Source organism: Rhea pennata, chromosome 2 (assembly GCF_028389875.1).
Source record: "Rhea pennata isolate bPtePen1 chromosome 2, bPtePen1.pri, whole genome shotgun sequence".
Classification (NCBI taxonomy): Eukaryota; Metazoa; Chordata; class Aves; order Rheiformes; family Rheidae; genus Rhea; species Rhea pennata.
This window is the reverse complement of record NC_084664.1, coordinates 23,905,664-23,927,597: the sequence shown is the minus strand read 5'-3', so window position 1 is coordinate 23,927,597 and position 21,934 is coordinate 23,905,664. Positions and strand designations below refer to the sequence as shown.

General features: G+C 39.0%; 3 protein-coding genes across 4 annotated transcripts; 2 read left to right on the top strand and 1 right to left on the bottom strand.

The window, feature by feature from the left end:
* The first annotated feature begins 502 nt into the window (after positions 1-502).
* OLAH (oleoyl-ACP hydrolase) lies at positions 503-13,827 on the top strand. 2 transcript variants are annotated; one of them, XM_062567728.1, is made up of 6 exons: positions 503-644; positions 2,309-2,447; positions 3,050-3,149; positions 4,410-4,579; positions 5,491-5,576; positions 5,841-6,086. In XM_062567728.1, exons 1-6 carry the CDS (start codon positions 515-517, stop codon positions 5,972-5,974), a joined length of 759 nt encoding a protein of 252 aa, XP_062423712.1. In that variant the 5' UTR covers positions 503-514; the 3' UTR covers positions 5,975-6,086. The 2 variants fall into 2 exon arrangements, with proteins under 2 accessions (XP_062423712.1, XP_062423710.1); XM_062567726.1 differs by lacking the exon at positions 5,841-6,086 and adding an exon at positions 13,755-13,827 and having other exon boundaries at positions 515-644.
* On the bottom strand, positions 6,382-17,033 carry ACBD7 (acyl-CoA binding domain containing 7). The gene is made up of 4 exons (XM_062567729.1): positions 16,933-17,033; positions 6,939-7,056; positions 6,764-6,826; positions 6,382-6,648 (listed from the first exon to the last, which is right to left on the bottom strand). The coding sequence occupies exons 1-4, from the start codon at positions 16,942-16,944 to the stop codon at positions 6,575-6,577; spliced, it is 267 nt and encodes an 88-aa protein (XP_062423713.1). The 5' UTR covers positions 16,945-17,033; the 3' UTR covers positions 6,382-6,574.
* A 1,278-nt stretch (positions 17,034-18,311) lies between these two features.
* Positions 18,312-20,551, top strand: RPP38 (ribonuclease P/MRP subunit p38). The gene is made up of 2 exons (XM_062569071.1): positions 18,312-18,393; positions 19,491-20,551. Exon 2 carries the CDS (start codon positions 19,522-19,524, stop codon positions 20,371-20,373), a length of 852 nt encoding a protein of 283 aa, XP_062425055.1. The 5' UTR covers positions 18,312-18,393; positions 19,491-19,521; the 3' UTR covers positions 20,374-20,551.
* Positions 20,552-21,934: the final 1,383 nt, after the last annotated feature.

The following is a 21,934-nucleotide window of genomic DNA, read 5'->3' as shown; positions in this document are numbered from 1 at the left end:
TGGATGCTGTGTTTTTATAAGGATTTAAGGGGAGACTAGATAAATACATGAAAGAGAAACTGATGGAGGGTTCCTAAATATAAAGGGACTGCATCTAGCTGTTCCCTAGACATCCATTTTTACCGCTGTTGTAGAGAGAATACTGAACTAGGTGATCCTTACATTTTTTAGGTCTTCAGAAAAACCTTATATTTTGGGGTATATTCTAAAAGCATGTGTTTATAAAAGGTCATCCTCAAATCCCATATTGATTTCCTTTGCTGCTTGTTCTTTTTGGCCAGTAACTGAAAGAGAAAATACTAACCAAAGATGTTGCCTTATACTACTCCTTTGCCTTTTATAAAAGCAGAAGTAGTTTTGACTGCTGTGTGAAGTTTACCTTATATAGCAGGCTGTTGTCATAGCACAAGCAGTTCTGATAAAATATTAGCCCATTGTTTTAAATTACATTTAATTCACTCTAATTTTCCTTGTTTTCTTGTTCTAGCATGATGTCTTCTTGTTTTCCTTAGGAATGGAGAAAGTGATTGCTTGTTTATACAAAAGGCCAAATGCTCTTTGTAGGCTGATTTGCTTTCCCTGGGCTGGAGGTGGAACTTCTCAACTTGCTCAATGGGGTAGACTCTTCAGCAATTCAATAGAAGGTCAGTCATTTGTGTAGGTAAAGAAAGCATCAGGTTATTAAGATGAGCAGTCTGAAATGTTCAGTAGTCTTAAGTTTAAAGAAAATTTAATGTTCTTGAGAGCACTGCAATTTTTTTCCAATGGTTTATTTACCATGGGTCTTATCCAGAAAGTCATTACATTAGCATGCTGAGTTACTCAGTTTCTACGCCACTCTGGATCAAATTATATATGATTAGATTAAATTATATATCCTCAGAGCTGAATTTCACAAGACTGTAGTATGCGTGACTGTTTCAGAAACTGTTGGTATGACTGAGAAACAGCAATACAGTGGTATATTGTTAATGTTTAAAAAAGCATCAAAAAGGTTAGCGATGAAGACATAAAAGATATTTAATGTTGAGAGGCTGCACAAAGTGCATTTCAATTATCCAGACTGTCTGCAAAGTTCTGCACTCCTTGTGTCAAAACTGAAGTTTAAACAATGATTTTGTAACTGTGAAATGGTATTTAGTTACAGAGTGAAGTAATTTTCATGGCTATCAGGTTTTATCAGCACTAAAAAGATCCACTGCTGAACTATTTGAAGAGGAACCAAGGTCATTTTCCAGACTTTCCACAAAGAAAAAAGTATAATTTGGCATTAATGGAGAAGATCGTCACTGCAATTGTATCAGTCTCCAAAATGTTTGCATGCCTCCTGTAGACTGTTGCACAAGCCTCATACAATTTTTCTTGAAATAAAAAAAAAACAAACAAAATGTCTTCTGTTCTGATGAAAATAAAAGTTACTGAGGAGATGGCCTAGGAACAACTGCAAGCTCAGATGAACCAAACTAGGGAGTAGCATGCTCTTTCAAAAGTATTTTAATTGTGTTCAAAGAAAGTATAAAAGACATGAACATTTTTGTACAACTATCTGTGGTATTATATAGTGGCTTGTTCTAACTGTAGTAAAATACTTTATGTGTCTTACCCATTGCTTCTATATGGCAGATATGTCCAATGTCAAGGAGATATTAGAAAATTAACATTTTTAGTGATGAGTTAATTCCTTATTTTCTCTAAAAAATGAGAGAAAAATAAGGAATGTTGAAAGGAATATAATAAAAGGATGTAATGTGTCCTTTTGTATAAATATAAAATGCTATCAATTTATAATATGATTCCAGCTTTTACTGGGTGCAGCACTGAAGAGTCTGCAAAGAGAAAAACTGTAGGACTGTAGGATGCTAATGTATTTTGTTAACTTTCTAATGCTGCCCTTGAGAGGATATTGTTTACACAATTCTGAGACTTGTTGTTATTGAAATTAATGAATTTGTCATCATTAATAATAATTTATAATACTACTTTGATAGTTCACCTGAGATCAGGACCTCATTATCATTATAAGACAGAACTCCTGACTTAGAGCATTTATAAATAAGATAGTTGGGAAGGCAACATTTGTGAGTAAAGGGAGTGACAGAAACCTAAACCCTCTTTAATCATGGGATTAAAAGATAGCACTAGCAATAGCAAAAGCACAGTGTCAGCTGTAAAAAGGATTCATTTATATAATCTGTACATTCTGCAGAATAGATTCAAAAGATTTTCTGTAACCTAATTAAACTAATTTTAGTGTTTCTCTTCAAAAAGACAGTAATTCTTTTCACTCCCTCTGTCCATCTCTTCTCAGTGTATTCTGTAAGGCTTCCTGGAAGAGAATCTCGTTTTAAGGAGCCTTTTGCACAAGACATGACAACTGCAGTTAATGAAATTACAAGTGTATTGTTAAAAGATCTGCAAGAAAAACCATTTGCATTTTTTGGTCACAGGTAAAATATATTCATTTCTAGATACCCTGGTGAAGGAAGTTTATCTTTATATTCTAGAAGTAGATGATTACTTGTATTTATTTGAAAAAAATGTAAGAAAATACTTCTGTAAAGGTTTTTCAAGTCAAACTAAAAAATGTTGCTGATCTCCAAGACTGTGGTTATTTATTACTTCAGGCCCAGTGTCTTCGAAAAATGGCAGTGTTGTGATCAATTTTTTTTTTTAGATTACACTGATAAATTATTGTTTTGTTTACTCATGATATTTGTGTCAGTGCTTGTTCTAAAATGAATGCAGGGAGTGAACTAATCATAAAATAGATTTTGAAGATCGCATAGTCCCAAGTACTCAAAATAACCGCACTGGAGATAAAAAGGTCTGATTTGCAAACTAATCCTAGTAAGAGTGTGTGAATTACATGTGAATTAGCTAATATCACTATAATTTACATGTCATAATACAGAACTATAAAATGCTATATTTATGGTTTCAATACTTGTTCAAGATAGCCAGCCAGCACTGAAACTGAAATTATGTTCATATTTTCCAGTTTTTACATATGTTTGTGATTACATTGCTTTAATTTCTCTTTTCACTGCAGCTTTGGATCATATATTAGTTTTGCAGTTGCACTACACCTGAAAGAAAAATACGGACTAGAGCCGATCCACCTTTTCATATCAGGAGCACATGCCCCACATGTAAGTTATAGAGTCATTAACAGCATGAACATGAGGGGGAATTTCTTCACTGTGAGAGTGACGGAGCGCTGGCCCAGGTTGCCCAGAGAGGTTGTGGAGTCTCCTTCTCTGGAGATCTTCAAGGCCGGCCTAGATGCAACCCTGTCTACCATGCTCTAGGTGACCCTGCTGAGCAGGGAGGTTGGACTAGATGATCTCCAGAGGTCCCTTCCAACCTTACTGATTCTAGGATTCTATGAAACAAAACAGCTATCATAAATGAAACACCTGTGGTGTCTGCATGGTGTTCAGAGTGCATTTATTATACTCAGAGTACCAAACAGCCATTACTCCTGAATGCACACAGAAAAATGTTATCTTAGGGGAAATGAATTCTGAAGTGGTTGGAGAATTTCACATTATAGAATATTCACAGAGGCTAACCTTAGCCTAAGGAGAGTGGACTCCTTAAGCTAATGTTACCCTTTTTTTGAATACCATATTGTTTGTTACGGTTTTTGGCATAATACACAAAAAGTAATCAATACAAAATAGAAAGTGCCATGTCCTGCTTTGTGATGTCCAAAATAAGTCTCATAGCATAATCTTGCATAAGGCTTGGTCACTAGTTCCTGACTACATTTGCCCTCTTGTTTTTTTCCTCCCCATTTTTTGCTGGGTTTTTATGTGTTCTCAGTTCCTTCTGCTGCTGTGTTTCTGGTGCTTCTGCTAGTCTTTCTCAGGAAAACAATGGGGATTTGGCTTTTTTCTCAGTCTTCCTGTCTCCAGTCATCTGCTATTTCCATTCCTCTGTTTCTGGGGGTTTCTTAGCAATTATCACTTGAGTACTCACTCTCTGCTTCGTGGAAGCAATTATTCCTGCAAATTTCCTTAATCTAGGGAGTCTTTCCAGTCCCACATTAGTTGGCTTTGTGTACAATACCATGCTTTGTTTTCTCTTGATCAGATTATTTTATTAGTTTTATTTCAAGAGTGACAGTTAAACTTTGAACACAGATCAATTAATGGTTATGTATCTGTGGAAGTTACAGACCCTGAATGTACTTGTGTCTTGCTCAAAATCTATATTTTCAGCAAATACAGTCTACGAATCCTTTCCAAGAAGTATTCTCTGCAAATGTTAAGCTGGCCAGCCATTGTATTTTAGAGACAAGGAATCTCTCTCTACTTTTTTTTTTTTTTTTACTAAAATAACTGTTAGCAAAATTATTTAAAGTATACTGTATAAAACACCTTGTGTGTCTTGTCTCATGCTGGCAGTCTGAAGCTTTTCTTCCCATCAAAAGAGTACACGATATAGAGGATGAAGACATTATTGCATACACAAAATTTTTAGGAGGAACTCCTCCTGAGCTGCTGCAAGATGAAGACATCAGGAAACATCTGATTCTTACTTTTAAGGAAGATCTTAGAGTTCTTCAGACATTTTCGTAAGTTTAATACAATCTTATATTTATGTATCTTATATATTATATATTATAGTTTAACTTCTGTCTAATCATGTCAGGTTCTCTTCTCTCTTTCTTAGTAATTTGTTCCAGTTTCTATTATAAAAAAGATTATGAAACAATAAATAAAGTTTTCTCCTTTGAGTGCTTTTCTATGTTTATTCTGGTATTTATGCCATATATATGCCACACAAATTGTAACAACTACTACTGCTATTGTAGTGGTGAATGTGTCATGGTAGAACTATAGTCCTACTTAGGATCCAAAGTTAGCAGCTACTGAATGGAAGATTCATACATCTTTTGTTGTTTTCCAAGGTCAATAGGCTCAACTAATCATGCTTCATGATCACTGCATGTGTTCAGCCTCTTGATCCCCTGCCCCTTATGCTAACCAGGCATCCACCCCTATGTTTCCATCCCAGATACCTAAGTAACCAACTTCTCTAGTCCTCTTTTCCCAGTAGGGAAAGTGTACAATCGCTCTAGTAGCTGAGTAGTTAAGGGTTCTCTTACTGGGAAAGACAAGGACATTCCTGGATGCGGGACCCCCTTTGGCCATGGTTGATAAGGCCCTGGAACATTAGGACTTGAATATACACAGACAGTGTATTTAGTTATTGTAGGTGGGAATTCCTCTTGCAGGCTGAAGCTGTTTTTTTTTTCCTAAGTGTTGGTCATTCTATCTTTAATGTTCTGGACATAATTCAGGAGGGAAAGTTGCTTAAAATCTTAAGAGTAATTCCTTCACTTGTTTTTCTGCACAACCTAATTCATGAAGTTTCTATTATGCACTGGAGGAGAAATAAAAAGCCTTTTCGCATATAGAGGCAAAAACCTAAATATAGGTATTTTACAGAAAGTTTTATTACTACAACTTTTTGTATTCACAGTTTTGAGAAGGCAGAAAGGAATATTCCCCTCTCCTGTGACATTACCTGCTTTGATGGGTCTGAAGATACAGCACATGATTTAGAAGGTACTTTGCTTCAGTGGTTTCCTTCTTACACTTATCTATTTTTCTGTTGTATCAAATCAGGTAATGAATGGAGTTCCCCTAGAGTCTTTTTTTTCCTCCTTTTAAAATTAAATGGAAATACATAGAGCAGTCTCAGTATAAACAGTCTCAGCCAAATCAGATCGTACGGGATTTTAAATGACTATTAAATAATAACCTTGAAATGGCTATGTTAAACAACTACAATACTTGACATGTCTCTGACACTTTAAATATCTTTTTCAGCCTGGGATGATATAACAAGTGGAGATATTTCCATTTACAAGCTTCCTGGAGGTCACTTTTATCTGCTGGAACCTTCTAATGAAATTTTTTTGACCAAACACATAACAAGATGTATAGAAAATGCTGATCTATGAGCATTTCTCTCTATTTTTATTGCAGATGGTATAATATCAGTCTTCAGTACTTACTAAGAATTCACTCTTTCTGTACAATTGCATGTAGTTATGCCTCAAAGTTGCTGTGTTCCTCCAGAAGATCTTTTATTGTAATTCTTAAAAAGGGGAAATTTTTCTGATTCTTAAAAATAAACATTGAGTTTGAATCTTTTTTCTTAAAAATAAAAAACTCCCATCTTCTCCCTCTTCTCACCTCGCATATGTGGAAATACTTCACCTTATTCCATAACCATATTTTGGAGAAAAAAGGACAACTATATTTTACTTAGAGAGCTTCTTTATGTGCTAATATGAAAATGCTAAATATAATTTAATACCTTCACAAATCCATAATTCTTACAGAAAGATTAACTGAATAGGTACAAATTTATTTAGAGTAAGTACAGATACAGTCTAAAGTACAGTATGTATGTAAATACCCTTTAGGGCCAAATAACTCATGCCTAAAAGATTTTACTATCAGGCTACACAATAAACAGTTAGTATTGCACTTTTGTAGAAAAGTTAGTTCATTAGTGATTGAAGAGTTAGTTGTTAGTAGAAATTATTTTGAGTATTCTAAATTCCATATTTCTCTACCATTGCTTTTGCTTTAGAAATATAGGCATTCATGGCATCCTCCTTTGATAAACCTGCAAAGGAAAGTACGAGTCATTATCTTTCCTTATTTGTAGTTCTATAAAAGTGATTACATAATGTAAAGTTAATAAAAGTGATTACATAATGTAAAGTTAATTACTGTAACACCTTTTTTCAGGTTCCATGCTTCCCATTTGGCTTTGCCTTTCAAATCTAGCATTCCTGGACATTCTGCCAAAATAAATGAATACCTTTTTTGATTATCATACATATTTACATAATATTTGCTATATTTCATTAAGATACAGGGGTAAATTTGATGTATTTATAGGAACAGAAGTACCAATGTTAATGTCTCCAACAGTAGCCTGTTTGTAGAATCCATACAGTTCCTTCAGTTCATCATCAGTCGGTCTTGTTTTTAATTTTTTTACATCTTCTGCAGCACCATCAAAGTCAGCCTGATGAAAGAAAAATATGAAAAGTCTTAGTTTCCCTCTCAAGGGGCAATGTCCTCAAGTAGTCATTTGGGTTAGTGATAAGTCTAGGTATTTTTCTGTGAAAGAAATTTAATAGAACTAGGTTATTAGAAAGGCAACCTTGCCTGCCTAGCTGATAGGGTCAGCTTTGCTAAAATAAAGAAACCTCTTTTTTTACTTGCAGTTTTACACCTAAACTCGTGAAGCCACTACAGATGACTATCTATGCTAGGCTATTTACAAATATAGTCACGCAAGCATTGCATGTAGTATATGTCTTTCACATTCAGTGTGTGCTGCAGGTGTAAAGGCATTTATTGACCCCTGCACCCAAGCTAAGACCTGAGTCCTTTTGGCCCTGACTGCATCCAGGTGTGGACTCTAACAGAGGAGCGCTACTACCCTTTAGAGAGCTACTGCACGCAGTCCCTGACACGTCCATTCACCTGCTGAAAGCTCAGGAGGCGAACAACAGTGCATAGAGCCTAGAGCAGTGCTATCACCAGGACAACTTTCCACACCCAGCTCTTGCGGTATACACACTGTATACATGCATACATGCAGAGCAAGGGATACATTTAAGACTAAAATAGTCTGCTCATCTTCACGCGCCTCACACTTCTCTCAACCCAAGGCTAGCTGATACTCTTCATATACTAGGTCTCAGGCTAGCCCTTAGCATAGAGTTTGTAGTCTATTTCATGCCCAGGCTTTGGAGTTATCTGTGTTTCTTCATTGACCATAGAAGCACCGGTTCTCTGCACTACTCTAATACAAAAAAAGATACAGGTACTTAAATATGGTATATGCTGGTTACACTAATTATTTTAGCATTTGAGTTTAATCTGCATTTGCAAAACCACAGAATATCCTGCAAAAGGTGCTATTACACATATTAAATAAATGTATAAAAAGTCTGCAACTTTGTGCAAAAGAAATCAGCTATGTACTCAGGAAAAGAATCAATAGGAGTTGCGTGGCTCTGTTTAAATATAACTAAGAGTTAGCTCAGCAGTCTATACAGGCAGGTTGCAACTAACTGGGATGTTGCCTCTCTGGTTCCTTATACTGCTTTGCCTTTCTCTAGTTACAAGACATTCATTGCTCTTGTCTTTTCAAATAAGAAAGCCTAAGGTACATCTGTCTTCTTAACTGATGCCTTTCTCCTTGGCAGGTGACTGTGCTGGCAAGACCAAGTGATAGAAAAAACAAGTAAGAATGAGCTCTGGGTTCAGTATAGCAGTCTTCATATAAACAAAGGAGAAAATAAAATACAGGTATTTTTGTATTTAAATTGAAGAAGGAAAATTGTAAAGAGTTTAACTAAAGGCTGATGCTCGGGAATCTTTCTTCAAAGAAAGGCCCCCTTCATTGAAACACAAAAGTATGCATTCATTGATTTAATGATACATCAGCTGATGGCTGCATTAAGGCAGTAGTATAATGTGAAAGAGGCCAAGGGGAGGTAGTTAGGCACCCTGCAGTGTTCATTCACAGAAACTTGGCAGCTCTCCCATGAAATGAGTCACCATTGCCCCCTGAGGGGGAATTAGTTTAGACTTCTTTTTGTCTGGAAATTTAGTTTGGCTAGTCAGTAAGGTTCCCAGATATCAAGTTCTGACCCATGTAGCTAATTGAGAATTTCTACTTTTTGTGAAACTTTCAGTCGCCATTTGAAGCCAACAAAGCAGAAGTCTCCTAAGAGCAAAACCTGTGAATTTAGATCTTCAGGGCTGTGTAGATCCAGGCTTTGCCAATGTGCTTTCTTCCTTCTTTTGGCATAAAGACAGCTATTAGACAAGACAGGGTCCTATATTTAAAGGCAACACAAGAATACCTGGGGGAGGAAGGTTTGTTGTGTTTGCAAGGCAATCTTCCCTCAGTAGTTCTTGACAGAACACAGCTGCTTTTTCTCAGCTAGGGACTATAGTAATGTCTTTGTCATCATTTTTAAGACCAGGACTTTAAAGTTGTCTGGAATGAATTGTACATTTGTGTCACTTCTGGACAGAAGGACATTAGAGATGACTTACTGAATCCAATAGGCTGCCCCAGTTCTTTGAAAGTTTTACATTAATCAGCTGTTCACCTGTAACATACACTGGATAAAAGATGGCAGCACCCCCAAAAGGGTAGCATGTTGCTAAGAGGTTGCTTTGGTAGCATTTAATTGTAATCAACATTCACTTGATCTTTATGTTCTGAATCAGTCCTCTGGCTGAAAAATATATGACACTGTCACCCTGACCAGCATGCTGTAGAGTGGCTCTTGATTCCCTTCACTAAAAAGATGGTAAGAATTACCTCACTGTCACTTCTCCCATATCTTTGTATAGGGACTTCTGTGTCTGAGACCATATAACAGCTCCCTAGCTACAGATGTGAACAAAACAAAAAGGTGACCAGAGAGATGACAACAGCTTCATGTGGGACACGGTACTCAAACACTCTCAAAGCCCTGTTTTATTTAGCTCATATGTGCACACATTCACCTCAGAGGTGGGTCTGAATCTCAGAGTCTCTAATAGTTGCAAGTAGCTTCATGGGCCTGATGTTAGAGTTAACTACCTACTAGAAATTAGAGTGGGACAGTAGTTTACTTCCACAACTGAAAACATGCATCTTTGAAAAGGTTTTGATATCTTTATACTTCTAAATGTAAGATTTATCTGACCAAATCTTAGCCATGAAGTTCAGCATTTAGAGCTTAACCAGTATGTACATTAGTGCTGAGCCAAGTCCAAAGTCTGCAGTATCATTTCAACAAATTCAAAACTGCTTCCACCTGAAGCTTCTTGCTATTATTGTAAATAACCCAAGAAATACCAAAAAAGAAAAGCGATGAACAGAAAGATGATTTTATGATTCATCTGTTTTGTGCATCTGTACATCGTGCATTTTCTCATATATACTCCCCTTATCAGATAAAACATGCTGCTTTAAAATATTGTGCCTTGAGAATAACTCCTCTGATAACACACAGGACAGAGGCAGAGGTCTGCCAGAGGAAAAGAGGCAGGTTATGGTAAAGCAGAGAGTGGAGTTGCTAAGGTAAAAGGGTGCTCTTCATTAAACCTCCCCTTGCATTTACAGCTCGTGCTGTTGCTGAACTGTAGATTTGGGGGTTTTATTTCCCCCTGTAACATGCTGGTTATCATGGAGAAGTGGCAGTGCTCGGTTTCAGAGCTATGCTGCTGCTGAGGTGCACAGCCTGCATTCCCCTCTCTGGATATTTTTCCTAATTCACCACAGGCGGATGTACACCAGGAACAGCACCACAAAGTTGAAACAGGAGGCAAATAACTGTATTTAAAAGGATTCCATGATGTATGATCAAAAGGCATTCTATCAAAGAAAAGCACCCTACAAAACAGCAAACAAAATAAATCTTGAATGTCTTTTAAACTGCAGTTACAAATTCACAGAACAGAAGATGAGAAGGGGTCTTTAATGATAATCTACATCTCTAGTCTTGAGAGTGTTTATGGAGCCCTTAAAAATACAATGGCAGAAAAGCTCTTGAGCCAAAAAAATCTGCAGTAATGCAGATGCTTATTGACAGATAATCTTCTAACTCAGTAGAATCTTAGTGTTTGCATAATCAACAGGCAGAAGTTTCCAAGAGATTCCCACCAAGGCCTCACAGAACCAAATACCCAGCAGTGCATGCAGGAACAGAGAAAATTGTTAGGATTTTAAACACACTCTATTAGTTTTAAGTTTGAAAAATGCTGCTGTTGACTGTAGATATTTTAACATAATGATGGACTCTCCTTCCTTCTTTACTCAGAACAATACTGAAAATCAGCAAGACTGCAAATATCACTTATCTACCAGAAACTCTGAAATCTGGTCATTAGATATATGATTTGGCAGAGTTACTGCATTAAATTCTAAATCAAATGATGGACAGATAATATTCTTAAATCTAAAACTTCATACTTTGAAAATATGCAGCTAGGCATATGCAGTTTGCTCCTGTTTAATACCAATAATTCTAAATATTATTAAAATGCAACTATACCATAGAATCATAGCAAAATATGAAGCTTAAAAAATTAGACAAAAGTCCAACTTTTTGTCTCTGATTTCTTTTGCTAACAACTAAACACTGTGGATCTTTTTTAAACCAACAAAATATGAGGGATTGCTGAAAGACAAAAAAAGGATTTTCCTGGAATTAAAAACCAAAACACTCAGAATATGTTGTACCTTATTTAGATAACCCCATATCACATCTCCAGATGTAACTACACTGTGTTCCAGACTACACATAAAAACTGAATCAGTAACGTTAAAATGACCTTACAGCACTCTTCTCTAAGTATTTTTGAGTTCTGTCTTCTCTATTATTTAGTAAAAAAAAAATCAGCATTGTTGCAGGAACTGAACTAATTATGAAACTATTTTAATTGAAGTGACTGAATTTAATTGGCTTGATTCAGAAATAAAAATGGATTATGCAGACAACAAAAGCTCTTTATGTTATTTTGTCTGTGTTCTGTAAAAAGGAAATTAAATACTTTCTTCACACTTTAATATCAGAAAAATGAGACATGATTATTTGTTTTTCTGAAAGATCTGAAAGCTGGAGTATGCGCTTTTTCAGACTCAGTTGAAAGAGTGGTTTGTTAAACATTTTATAAAGTGTATCTTCTCTCCCAGTTTGTCAAAGAGTTTAGGTAACATCTGAGGGGCCTGACTGGCTCTGTTTTAAACACAAACTACAGCCTTCACTCTGAGCTGCAGCTAAACTTGAGCTCAAAAAAAGTGGTCTACATGATAGTAAGTCTTTGAACTTTCGGGCAAAATTTGCAGTACAAAGCACAGCTCAAATTACATACTTGACAGTACTTGCTGTCTACCTGAGACTCAAATTCAGCTTTTCTGACAGTTGTTAAGTCCTTGGACTTCATGCCACCTTTCCCTTCTGTGTTTGCAGACCTCCAGATCTCATGACGAGGGCTCCTAAATACTTTAACGATGCCCATAATAACAGCTGCCCGGTGCTCCCCTTTGAAGCCTGACAAAGTGCAAGTTCCACAGAGGCTCCCTGCAAATAGTCAATCTGTAATAAGTGAAGACACCTTGGAAGGTGTCCTGTCCATGGAAGATCCTGTTTAAAAATAGTCATACTTAGCTGCTTAATAATTTCAATTAAATAATAAATTTTAAAAAAAAATCCCCCAAAGCACTTCATACATTATCCAGCTGTTACCAATTAACTAAAACTAAGGACTTTTTCTGCTCTTTCCATAACTGGACCCTACCTCTCATCATCTTTTGCTTATGCATGGGAGGGGTCCCTGCCACATGAAATAAATCCAGACGTAAAGAGCAGGAAAGGTCACCTAACTTCTCAGAATTGTATCGGGGTTAAGAAGCATACAAAAGCATGCATGGACTCCTACACATTCACAATAAATAGTAACTTTTTTGTAAAGTTACACTAATGCTGAGAGGTCTTTTCTAGCATGTAAATGGTGGCAATCTGCAGTCTGAAAGCCAGTGTATGCAATCCTAACTGCCATAAAATAACCATAAAAAAAAAAAAAAAAAAAAAACTTTTAAAGTACTAAGCTCTCTGGAGCAGAGTGGTATCTTCTTACAGGTCTGAACAACAAGTATATCTGGCAATTTAGCCTAGCAAAATAATTGCAGTTTGACTTAAGGTTTTAAATTAGCAATAGTGAATAAATATTAAAATAGACTCGCTACTTATGAGCTTCAAATACATATATTCATGAATGGGTGGTTTTGCTGTCTTGACTGTCGTGAAGTGTCTCAATGAATGGATCAAGAAAAACAGCTTTTGCATTTGCCACATGATGCAACTCAATTAATTTTGATTCTTCTAAAACCTTTTTAAATAGCTGATGTTGAAAGGAAAAAAATAAATATAAAATATTTAATATATAACATTGAAAATAAAAATCTTTATATTTCAGGTCAAAAAAGTAAATGAAAAATCTGAAAAATGTACACAGTGGAACAATCTGATCCCTAAGAAATACTTGCTGCGACATCTTTCTCTGTAACTATGGCCCTACAACTTTTCTGCAATGGTTGTGACTAAAAGCTGGTATGCTAGATTATTTAATTTATTCTTTAAATACTGAATCTATTAAGCAGCAATTAAGTAAGGAAAGGTATAAATAAACTCCTATTAAATACTTTGCAAGCTTTGGCACTAAAATTTAATTGACTTTTAGAAAATTTACAGCATAAACTATAATAGTATTTGCCTTAGGATAAGTTGTTTGGTTAACATGAAAACTGTACATTCTCTAAATGTATTTGTTCTTGATGCCATTAAAAAAAAACAAAGCAAACTAAAAAACTAATCTCAAGTTTGATTAGAGAAATCAATTCTTCCTCCAGAAATAATAGTTTTGATAGTTTCTAGCACAGGTGCAACAAAACATTTTAACTGACTCTTGTGTCCTTTGCTTTTCCTAGACGTTCAAAAGAGAAAGATCTTTGGCCAAAACAAAGAGTTTGCATGGATTTCGTTATTAATTATAGCCCATAGTTCTTGCGTGGAGCTTCTTGTAAGCAGTATGATAAACAATAAATTCTTCACTATGAGGAATTCCTAATATTAACTTTTTTTTACTTGAAAGCCTTGGAATCTTTATTTTCCTTTCTTTTCAGTGCTGTTCCTCATTCTCCTTTTGTAGCATAATCGCATTGGATTTCCAATGGGCGCATAAAATGCTTCAGCAAGTGGAAATGTTCTTAATTATTCACCAGGAACTGCCAAGGACTATATAAAGTAGGTAAATGCTTTTCAGAAGTAAGCCCAGAAAGGGGAAAGCCACTGTTTGAAGGAGGCCAGCAGGTCACTAGCCGCGAGGCGGAGAGGACGCCAGCCCGAGGAGCACGAGTCCGCCGTGCCGAGCTTTACGCGCAACGCAACGCAAGGCCGCGCCACGCCAGGCACTGCCAGCCCCGAGCAAGGCGACGGAGAGACGAGTCATAGTTCGCTAACCTGGGGTTTGAACTCACAGCACTTGCGACTCTATTTGTATGAACCTGCACCTCAAGATATCCCTTGGGAAATCAGGCAGCTTATTCCGCTATGAAAAGGAGCCCAGTCTACTTTCTGTTGCCCTCGGGGTAAGAGCAAGCACGTGGGCAGCTGCTGAGGAGAGAGTCATGTGCTCTGCATTTCTGTCTCGGCTTTTACCCCCAGCAGGAACCCCCAGCGTGACACGCTGCCGAGTGTTTCACCCACTGCCGGATTAGGCTGTGTTAAACCCCGCTGGAACCACTGAAGGAGTTTTGTACGCAAGTGACAAAACTGTAGTGCAGTTACGCAAAACGGTATGTCTGCATACAAACTAGCAAAAATCTTTTAAGTAGAGACCCAGCATTTACTATAGAGGTGTGCTGAGTGAGAGCAAACAGAAACAGCACTGCAACACCCGTATCCCTGCGTTAAAAATAATGCCTGAAAGAAACTGGAACAGTTCGTCTTTGACACTCCTGAAAAAAAAAGCATTTAGACTCTCTGCCTACGCATGCAAGTAGGATGTGTTTTGTTCAAGAAAATAAATTAGATGGCTCACCACTTTGAAGAGTTCTTGTATGGATAAAACTATTAAAATAAATACTTCATTCCTAATCAAAACGTCAGCAGATTATACATATTTGATTATACATATGTGGTACCACAGGAAAACTGTTATGATGTCTCTACATCTCCTGCATCACAGACATCTCCTAATATTATCCATCCACATACAAAAAAATAGCATCTATGTTCTGTTAACATGTTTTAAACCTTGCATCAAAAATAAAACATAGCTGAATTGCCAAATTGATTAAAGACAAAATAAGCTTCTATCTTCATTTTTACACTGAGGCCAATACTGTATTTGAGCCTCTGTTAAGATTGAGATTCAAGGACTATTCAAGCTACTGGAAATCTTCCAATTGCCTTGAATGGGCTTTTGATGGAACCTTCACAGTAAGAATGAACTAGAACTGTGCTTGGACTAGCACAGGCAAAAGACCAATCAAAAAATAAATTGAGAAAAGATGCAAATACCACAAGACACTGCTTTAAAATACACTCAGGTGCACATCTTCTGCAGCAAGAAAGGGGCAGAAATTAAATTTAAATACTAAACCTTTCTTTCTTCAACCTCCCTTATCTAACCACTGTACACAGAATGTTGTTTAGGATTTGCTTGCTTATACAACATGCTTAGGAGCATTTGGAAAAACAATTTCCTTTTAATCATGTGCTCGTAAAATTCCCTTTAACTCCCCAGGTTAAAAGCAGAAGTATTTTCTGTATATAGACAGACATACAAATACATAAAAATTCCTGCACAAATTACTATCAAACACGTAATACTTCCATTGTGAAAAGTTTAAAAGCTTGAATTAATTCTTCATTTATAGCAGAGTATTTTAGCAGTTTGCAAAACTAATCTTAGAGATACTCTACAGGCTCTTTGATGAAAACAGTATTTATCCATTTATCCTCAAATTCCCTTAGAGCTTGATTCAAAGCTGTTCTATGGGTATGGATGGTATCTGTCCACCAAAATGATGATATATAAGAAACCTCAATAATCTTTAAATGCAGAAGGTGTAACATTCCATATTTCAATCACTGATTTTCTTGTGAAGGTATACCTCTATATAACAATGGCATATCGTATTATACTCAGCTCTTTCTAAGAGTGATCTATTGATCATTTTTAAAGTATCAGGGGTAAGAAACTTGTTCTCTACAGTGAATAAAAGATAGGATAAAACAAATTGTGATTTCAGTGATTATTAACTAAATATAATTGTTTACATTTACGTTTACATATAATGTTACATTTGGGATTTGGCAGTTCTGACCCACTGAAAAAGATCCAGCCTTTGAGCTGTAAAGCATCCCAAGGACACCTTCATGCCATTCAGCTGTAACTGCAGCTCAGAAGAAAACCGCTGAGCTACTGACAACTTGCTCCCTGCATCTAGGTCACGGAGCGCTGCGTTGCTCACTCTGCGCAAAGCACTCACCCCAACCAAGCTGAGATGCGCATTACAATGAGACTACGATAAAAGGGCTTGCAGCTCTGAACGGGAGAGCGGTAACAGAAAGCCTAATAAAGAACTGCTGGATTCATCCGGGCATGGGCAAGACAAGGAAAGTATTCACGCTTCACTACCTAGGTAGGAGACTAACAGCCAGCAATAAAAATTAACTCCTCAGGAACTATTTAAATCTAGTCAGATAGAAGGTAGCTCTTTTCTGGTGGTCAGGTTGTCCTATCAAACACACATGTCCTTCAAAATGTAACCTCTCCAAAAAGGCACATAACCTTAAAAAGAAAGAAAGAAAGAAAAAAAAAAGCACCACTCTCTTAAAAATTACTCATGGTTCCCAAAAGCATATATACCATTGATTCAGCATGTTAAGTCTCCTGTTCATTTTTAGTTCTAAATAAATATCTCGTAAAAACCCCTCAAATATATACTTACCTCTCAATGTGCAATCCAGTCCTAGCAAACTCAGATCCACACACAAAAATAGTTCTTTCACACTCTAAACAGGTAAGTCTCACATCTCAACAAAATTACACGACCCATGTAGCACATGCAAAATAAGCACACTCAGAATAAGGTGACATGTCTCTCTCCCTCCATTCGCAAAAAATCAGTGCATTATTTAACCTTCAAAGGTTTCTGCAAATTTCCCCTGCTGCAGAATAACCGTCATTTTGCGTTAACAATCCTGGTGCCAAAGAAGCACTGCTGCCTCCGATGGAGCATTGCCACGGCATATGCTGCACATCCCTCCGTCTCTGCATCAAGCTTCTTTCTGTCTCGCTCAGATGCAGAAGCACCTACCTGGAGAGTCATGGTGCTGTGAGAGGCACCGGCAGACAGACGCCCTCGCCGTCCGGCGCAGACGCGGGGCTGCTCTCTCCTGCCCCGCAGCCCCGGCTGCGAGCCCCGCGGCGGGGGCTGCGTTTCGCTGCGCGCATTGGAGCAGGCACGGAGTGACCTCAGCTCGGAGGCGGCTCCGCTGGCGCGGCGGGCCTGCTGCTGCAGCAGCGGGACGCAGGACGTGGGACGCACTCGGCTCCTCTCCGGAGCCGTGTGGGACCTACTGCAGCTGTTCTTAATGCCCCACAAGGAACACAGTGGTGTCTTCTGCTGGGTGTTATTCCTGGCTATTCAGGCGTAATACCTGTTCCCCAAGAAAAAAGGAGCTTTGGCCTCGTTTCTGCACTCTTGAGAGTAAAGCCAGCAGCCCAGGGAAAGAAATACAGCAACACTTCCAAGTCACTGGTTTGAAAAAGGAATTTCTTCCGAGCGACCTGCCGTGCATCTGACATGAATTGCAATTAGCCCCGTTACTGTCGCTTTTCCTCCTTCCGCGGCCTCTCTCTGCGCGTTTTCTGGCCTCACCTGGGGACCTGGTACACTGCCGAACAGGGACCGCTCCAGCACCCGGTCTGAAAAGCGGAAGGGTCGTTCGGGGGCTACCACGTACAGACAGTTACGCTAACAAAATACCGTGGGAACGCTAGGGGTCATTTTCTTCATTCTACTAAATGCAGAATTAAAAAAAAATAAAATAAATAAACTAGCCTAAAATTGGACCAATTAAAGAAAAAAAATCCACCCCACTTATCTGTTGTATCAATTCATAAATTCCTTGCATTGCTTCAATAAGTTTATATTCACCACTCCTTGAGCACAGCCTAACTGCAACACTTCAGGATTTTTAAATCCATTAAATTCCAGAAACACATTTATAAAGACTGTTTCCTCTCAACTTAGGTCCACGTCAAGTTAAGCTGAGGCTTAAAGAGCAAACGAAACAAGCGAAGCTCGGTAGACAGACACAGGGACGAAAAACCTCCGGGATCAACTCCATCAGGCCTCGTCTGGCCCCCGCGGCAGCCGGGCGAGTGCCGCTTCGCACAGGCCGCGTCCAGCCGCGGGCGGCCAGGTGCGGTATTGTGCGCTAAGGTAAAACCGGGCGTGGAATGTCTGTATGTGTGCATATATATATATATATATATTTTTTTTTTTAAGATGCATTAGTGGTTCACAGCAGAGGCTGAAAAGCAGCCGGCAACGCCAGCCCTGCCCGGCGGCGCTGCCGGGCGCTGCTGAGGCCGGGGCGGAGGCTGGGCCGCGCCGGAGCGGCGCTGCGCGGGCCGGGCCGGGGCGGGGCGGGGGCGGCGCTGCGCGGGCCGGAGCTGCGCTACGCTGCGCTGCGCTGCGCTGGGCGCTGTCGGGCTCGAGGCTGCCGCCGCGGGCGGGCGGCGCGGAGAGGCCGCGCGGGGCGCCGCCGAGGTAGGGCTCGCTGCGCGGGCGGGCGGGGAGGGCAGAGGGGGCCGCGCGGCGCCGGCTGCGAGCCGCGAGGTCGGGCGCGGCCTGGTGCCGGGCGGCTGCTGCGCGGCGGCGGCGGCAGCGCCCGCTGGCGGCCGGCGGAGCCCCGCGGGCGGGAGCGGCCCGCGTGGCGGCGGCGGCGCGGCCCTCGCGGCTCTGGGGTCGGAGATTGGGGCGGAAGCAGGAGCCGCTCGCGTATTTCGCCGGGAGCGAGGGGGTCTGGAGAAACTTAAGCGGCCTCTGCGGCTCGTTCGGGGGGGCAGCGCGCTGCGAGCTTCCCTCGGTAGTGCCCGCCGGGAGGGCGCAAGGGAGCGGCGCGCGGCGGCGGCTCTCGCGGCCGCCTCGTTTGTCGCAGGCGGCCGCGTCGCTGCTCCGCTCCGTGACCCCGCGGCCGCCCTCCCGTCTCGTCTTCGTCACCGCTGTGGGCATGGTCGAGGTGCCGCAGGAGCGGAAGGTCCGGAGGCCTGCCAGGAACCGCCTTTCGTCGCGGAAAACGGGAGTTCGGCTGCAGGCCTCTGTCACGACTCCAGAATGCAGACAAATCTTAAAAACAATTACGATGTGAAGAATGAAACGGCAAATTGAAGTTAAAAAAAAAAAGTTTAATTCGGGAACTTAGAACTTGTTCGTATTTTCATTCTGCATTTTTTTTTTCATGTGGGGTCATAGGAAAATAATTATAAAATGCAGATATGCAACAGTGAAAATAAGCAGTTCCTTCATCTCTCTCTTTTTTTTTTTCATCTTTATTTTTACCTGTTGCTTTTGTTCAGCTTTAGAAGGGCCTCTGGACATCAGTGATGCCTTGCTCTCAAAGTCTATTAATTAAAAAAAAAAAAAAAACATAGTATGTAACTTGTGAAGACTGGTACTCTGTGCATTGTGCAGGATCTCTTTTTAAGGATTAGCACAGGACTAATGTCAAGAGGGTGATAGTTGCCAGAATCACTTTGAGATCTGACCTTGCTCTGCTGGGCCCCCAGGAGAAACATCTGATAATGATGTCCACAGCAAACATTACAGTATTTGAACAACTGTTTACCTTTTTCTTCCCTTTACAGCTAAGGTAGCAAACCACAAAAGAATATCAGGATGCCTGTAATTCAGCGTGGAACCGCATCGCTCCGTAAAGCAAAGAAAATCAATGTAAAAATATGTTTAGATGACCCCTATGTTATTCAGTGGAAAACCATAGATGGAGATGATATGCATTTTATACTACATACTCTAGAAGAAAGGATTAAACATATTGGACTTAAAAAGATTGAGACTCCAAGAAAGAAAAGACGTTCCATTACAAAAAAACAAATGGAAGGAAAGTGTGATAGTACCGACAGTGAACTCCCTAAAGAAAAGGAAACAGAAGGCAATCAACAACAACCAGGGTGGACTGACTTAAATATCAGAAGGCAGCTTGCCATTGGAATTAATGAAGTTACAAAAGCTTTGGAAAAAAATGAACTTATTCTCCTGCTGGTGTGTAAATCTGCAAAACCTGACATGATTACATCACATCTTATTCACCTGAGTGCAAGTCGAGCAACACCAGCAGGCCAGGTTCCCCGTCTCAGCGAAACAATTGCACCACTTCTTGGCTTAACCTCTGTTTTAGCACTAGGCTTTAAAAGGCAGTCTGATAAATTCACTGAGGTAGTAGAAGCAATAATTCCAAAGATACCTGCTTTGGAATTGCCATGGATTCAGTATGGCACTGAACAATCTGTGGCAGATGTACATTCAGATTCTTCAGAAATTCAAGATCCTGAGCAGCTTGCAGAAACACTGGGGGAAGAGCTTACAAGCCAGAAGCGGAAGCGTACTGAAAGCAATCAGCCTGGTTTTTCAAATGTAGTTTTGCAGCCTTTGAAAATCAAGAAGCTTGTTCCAAATCCAAATAAGATAAGGAAACCACCTCGCAAAAAGAGAAAAGCTCTTTCAACATAATTTACTTTAGTTCAGCTCTTCCTGTTACATTGATTTGTTTTTTCGTTCACTCAATATCAAATACTGAACTATGTTGTAAGCCTTTACAGTGTGAAGCACTTCAATACAAGTTGAAGCCAGCTATGTTGTATTCAATTGAGGCTCCTTCTGCTTTTATATTAAAGAATACAATGAAACATTTGTGTGTTTGTATCTAGGGCTAAATACTTCACTTGCATTGGGAGATCATGGAGTTAAAAATCACTAACTGAGTATCCTGAGGTAATACAAGATACAATAAGGTAACACAGGATACCGTAGTAAGTAAATCCTTGGAACTGGTGTAAAGCATTAAGCAAAGCTTGCATTTTTATATAAGTGAACACAAACAGGAATCATTGTAATTTAAGTGTAATTATTCAAACAAATCAATACCAAAATTGAAAGTTTATTTAAACAAATGTCCATGCTGGTATAATGTTTTTAAAGCTGGTTCAATGCTTGTTTCAAGTAAACAGCTGTAACCAGTAGAACAGGCAGACTTCCCTTTTGAACTTTCATAGTTTGCTTTGCTGGACACTGAGCTTGTTTTGGTCAGGAATGCATGCAGACTTGGATTCCAACTATATTTTGCATCTGATATGCTAAAGAAAAAACTTTTCATATACAGAACAAGACCAAATTACTACTTCGTTGCATTTTGAAAAAGACTTCTGTATGCAAATTACAACATTTTCCACAGGGTCTATGCATTAGACTAATCTAAACTCCAATTGAGTTTTAAATCTAATGTTATTTCCCCGTAAGTCCATGTAAGCTATGTACTGGTATAGATAAAGTAGCAGATGATGGCTGTAAACCACTACAAGAGACTAAAAATGTACCCAATAACTTCTGAGTTTCCTTTAATTTTAGTGAGACTATGAGCAGTTCCCTAGTGAGACAGTTGCCCTGTAGGAAGGAAGGGGCATGGTGATGTAATTCAGATGCCATGAAAGTCAACAACATAAGAATTTAGTTGGAGCTTAGTATTTTAAAAAGTCACTACCATGGTACTATAGAAGAAAGATCAGAATATCTTAAGGGAGTTTATTTTGTTGTTTCTTAAAGATAGTGTAGTTTTCAGAGATTTGCTTATCTGTTGTTTCAGTGTCATCAGCTAGCTAATCTGTATTTTAGATTTATTTAGAAGTGACTTAAGTTCATGATGTCAACTACAAAGGGAAGCAGTAGCAATGATTCCATAATTATGAGGCTTTCCGAAGGTTAAACAAAACAGAGATATCTAATGCCAGAATTTTTGCCCTCCTTGGCTGGAGGTGGCAAGGAGAGAGTGTGTGTGGTTATTTTTTTTGTTTTGTTTTTGTTTGTTTGTTTTGGACTTGCTTCGTTGACCTTCATATACCTCATTTGCTTTGGGTTTTTAGACGTATAAAAATTTAAGGGCACACTAGAACTACTGTTTTTAATTCCCATGCTAGCTACTTCTACCACCACATTTAAATCTGAGTCTTTAAACAAAGTGTGAGGATTACCTTTGGTAAAGAACATAAATGTCACAGCAATCATCTTTTTAATCACT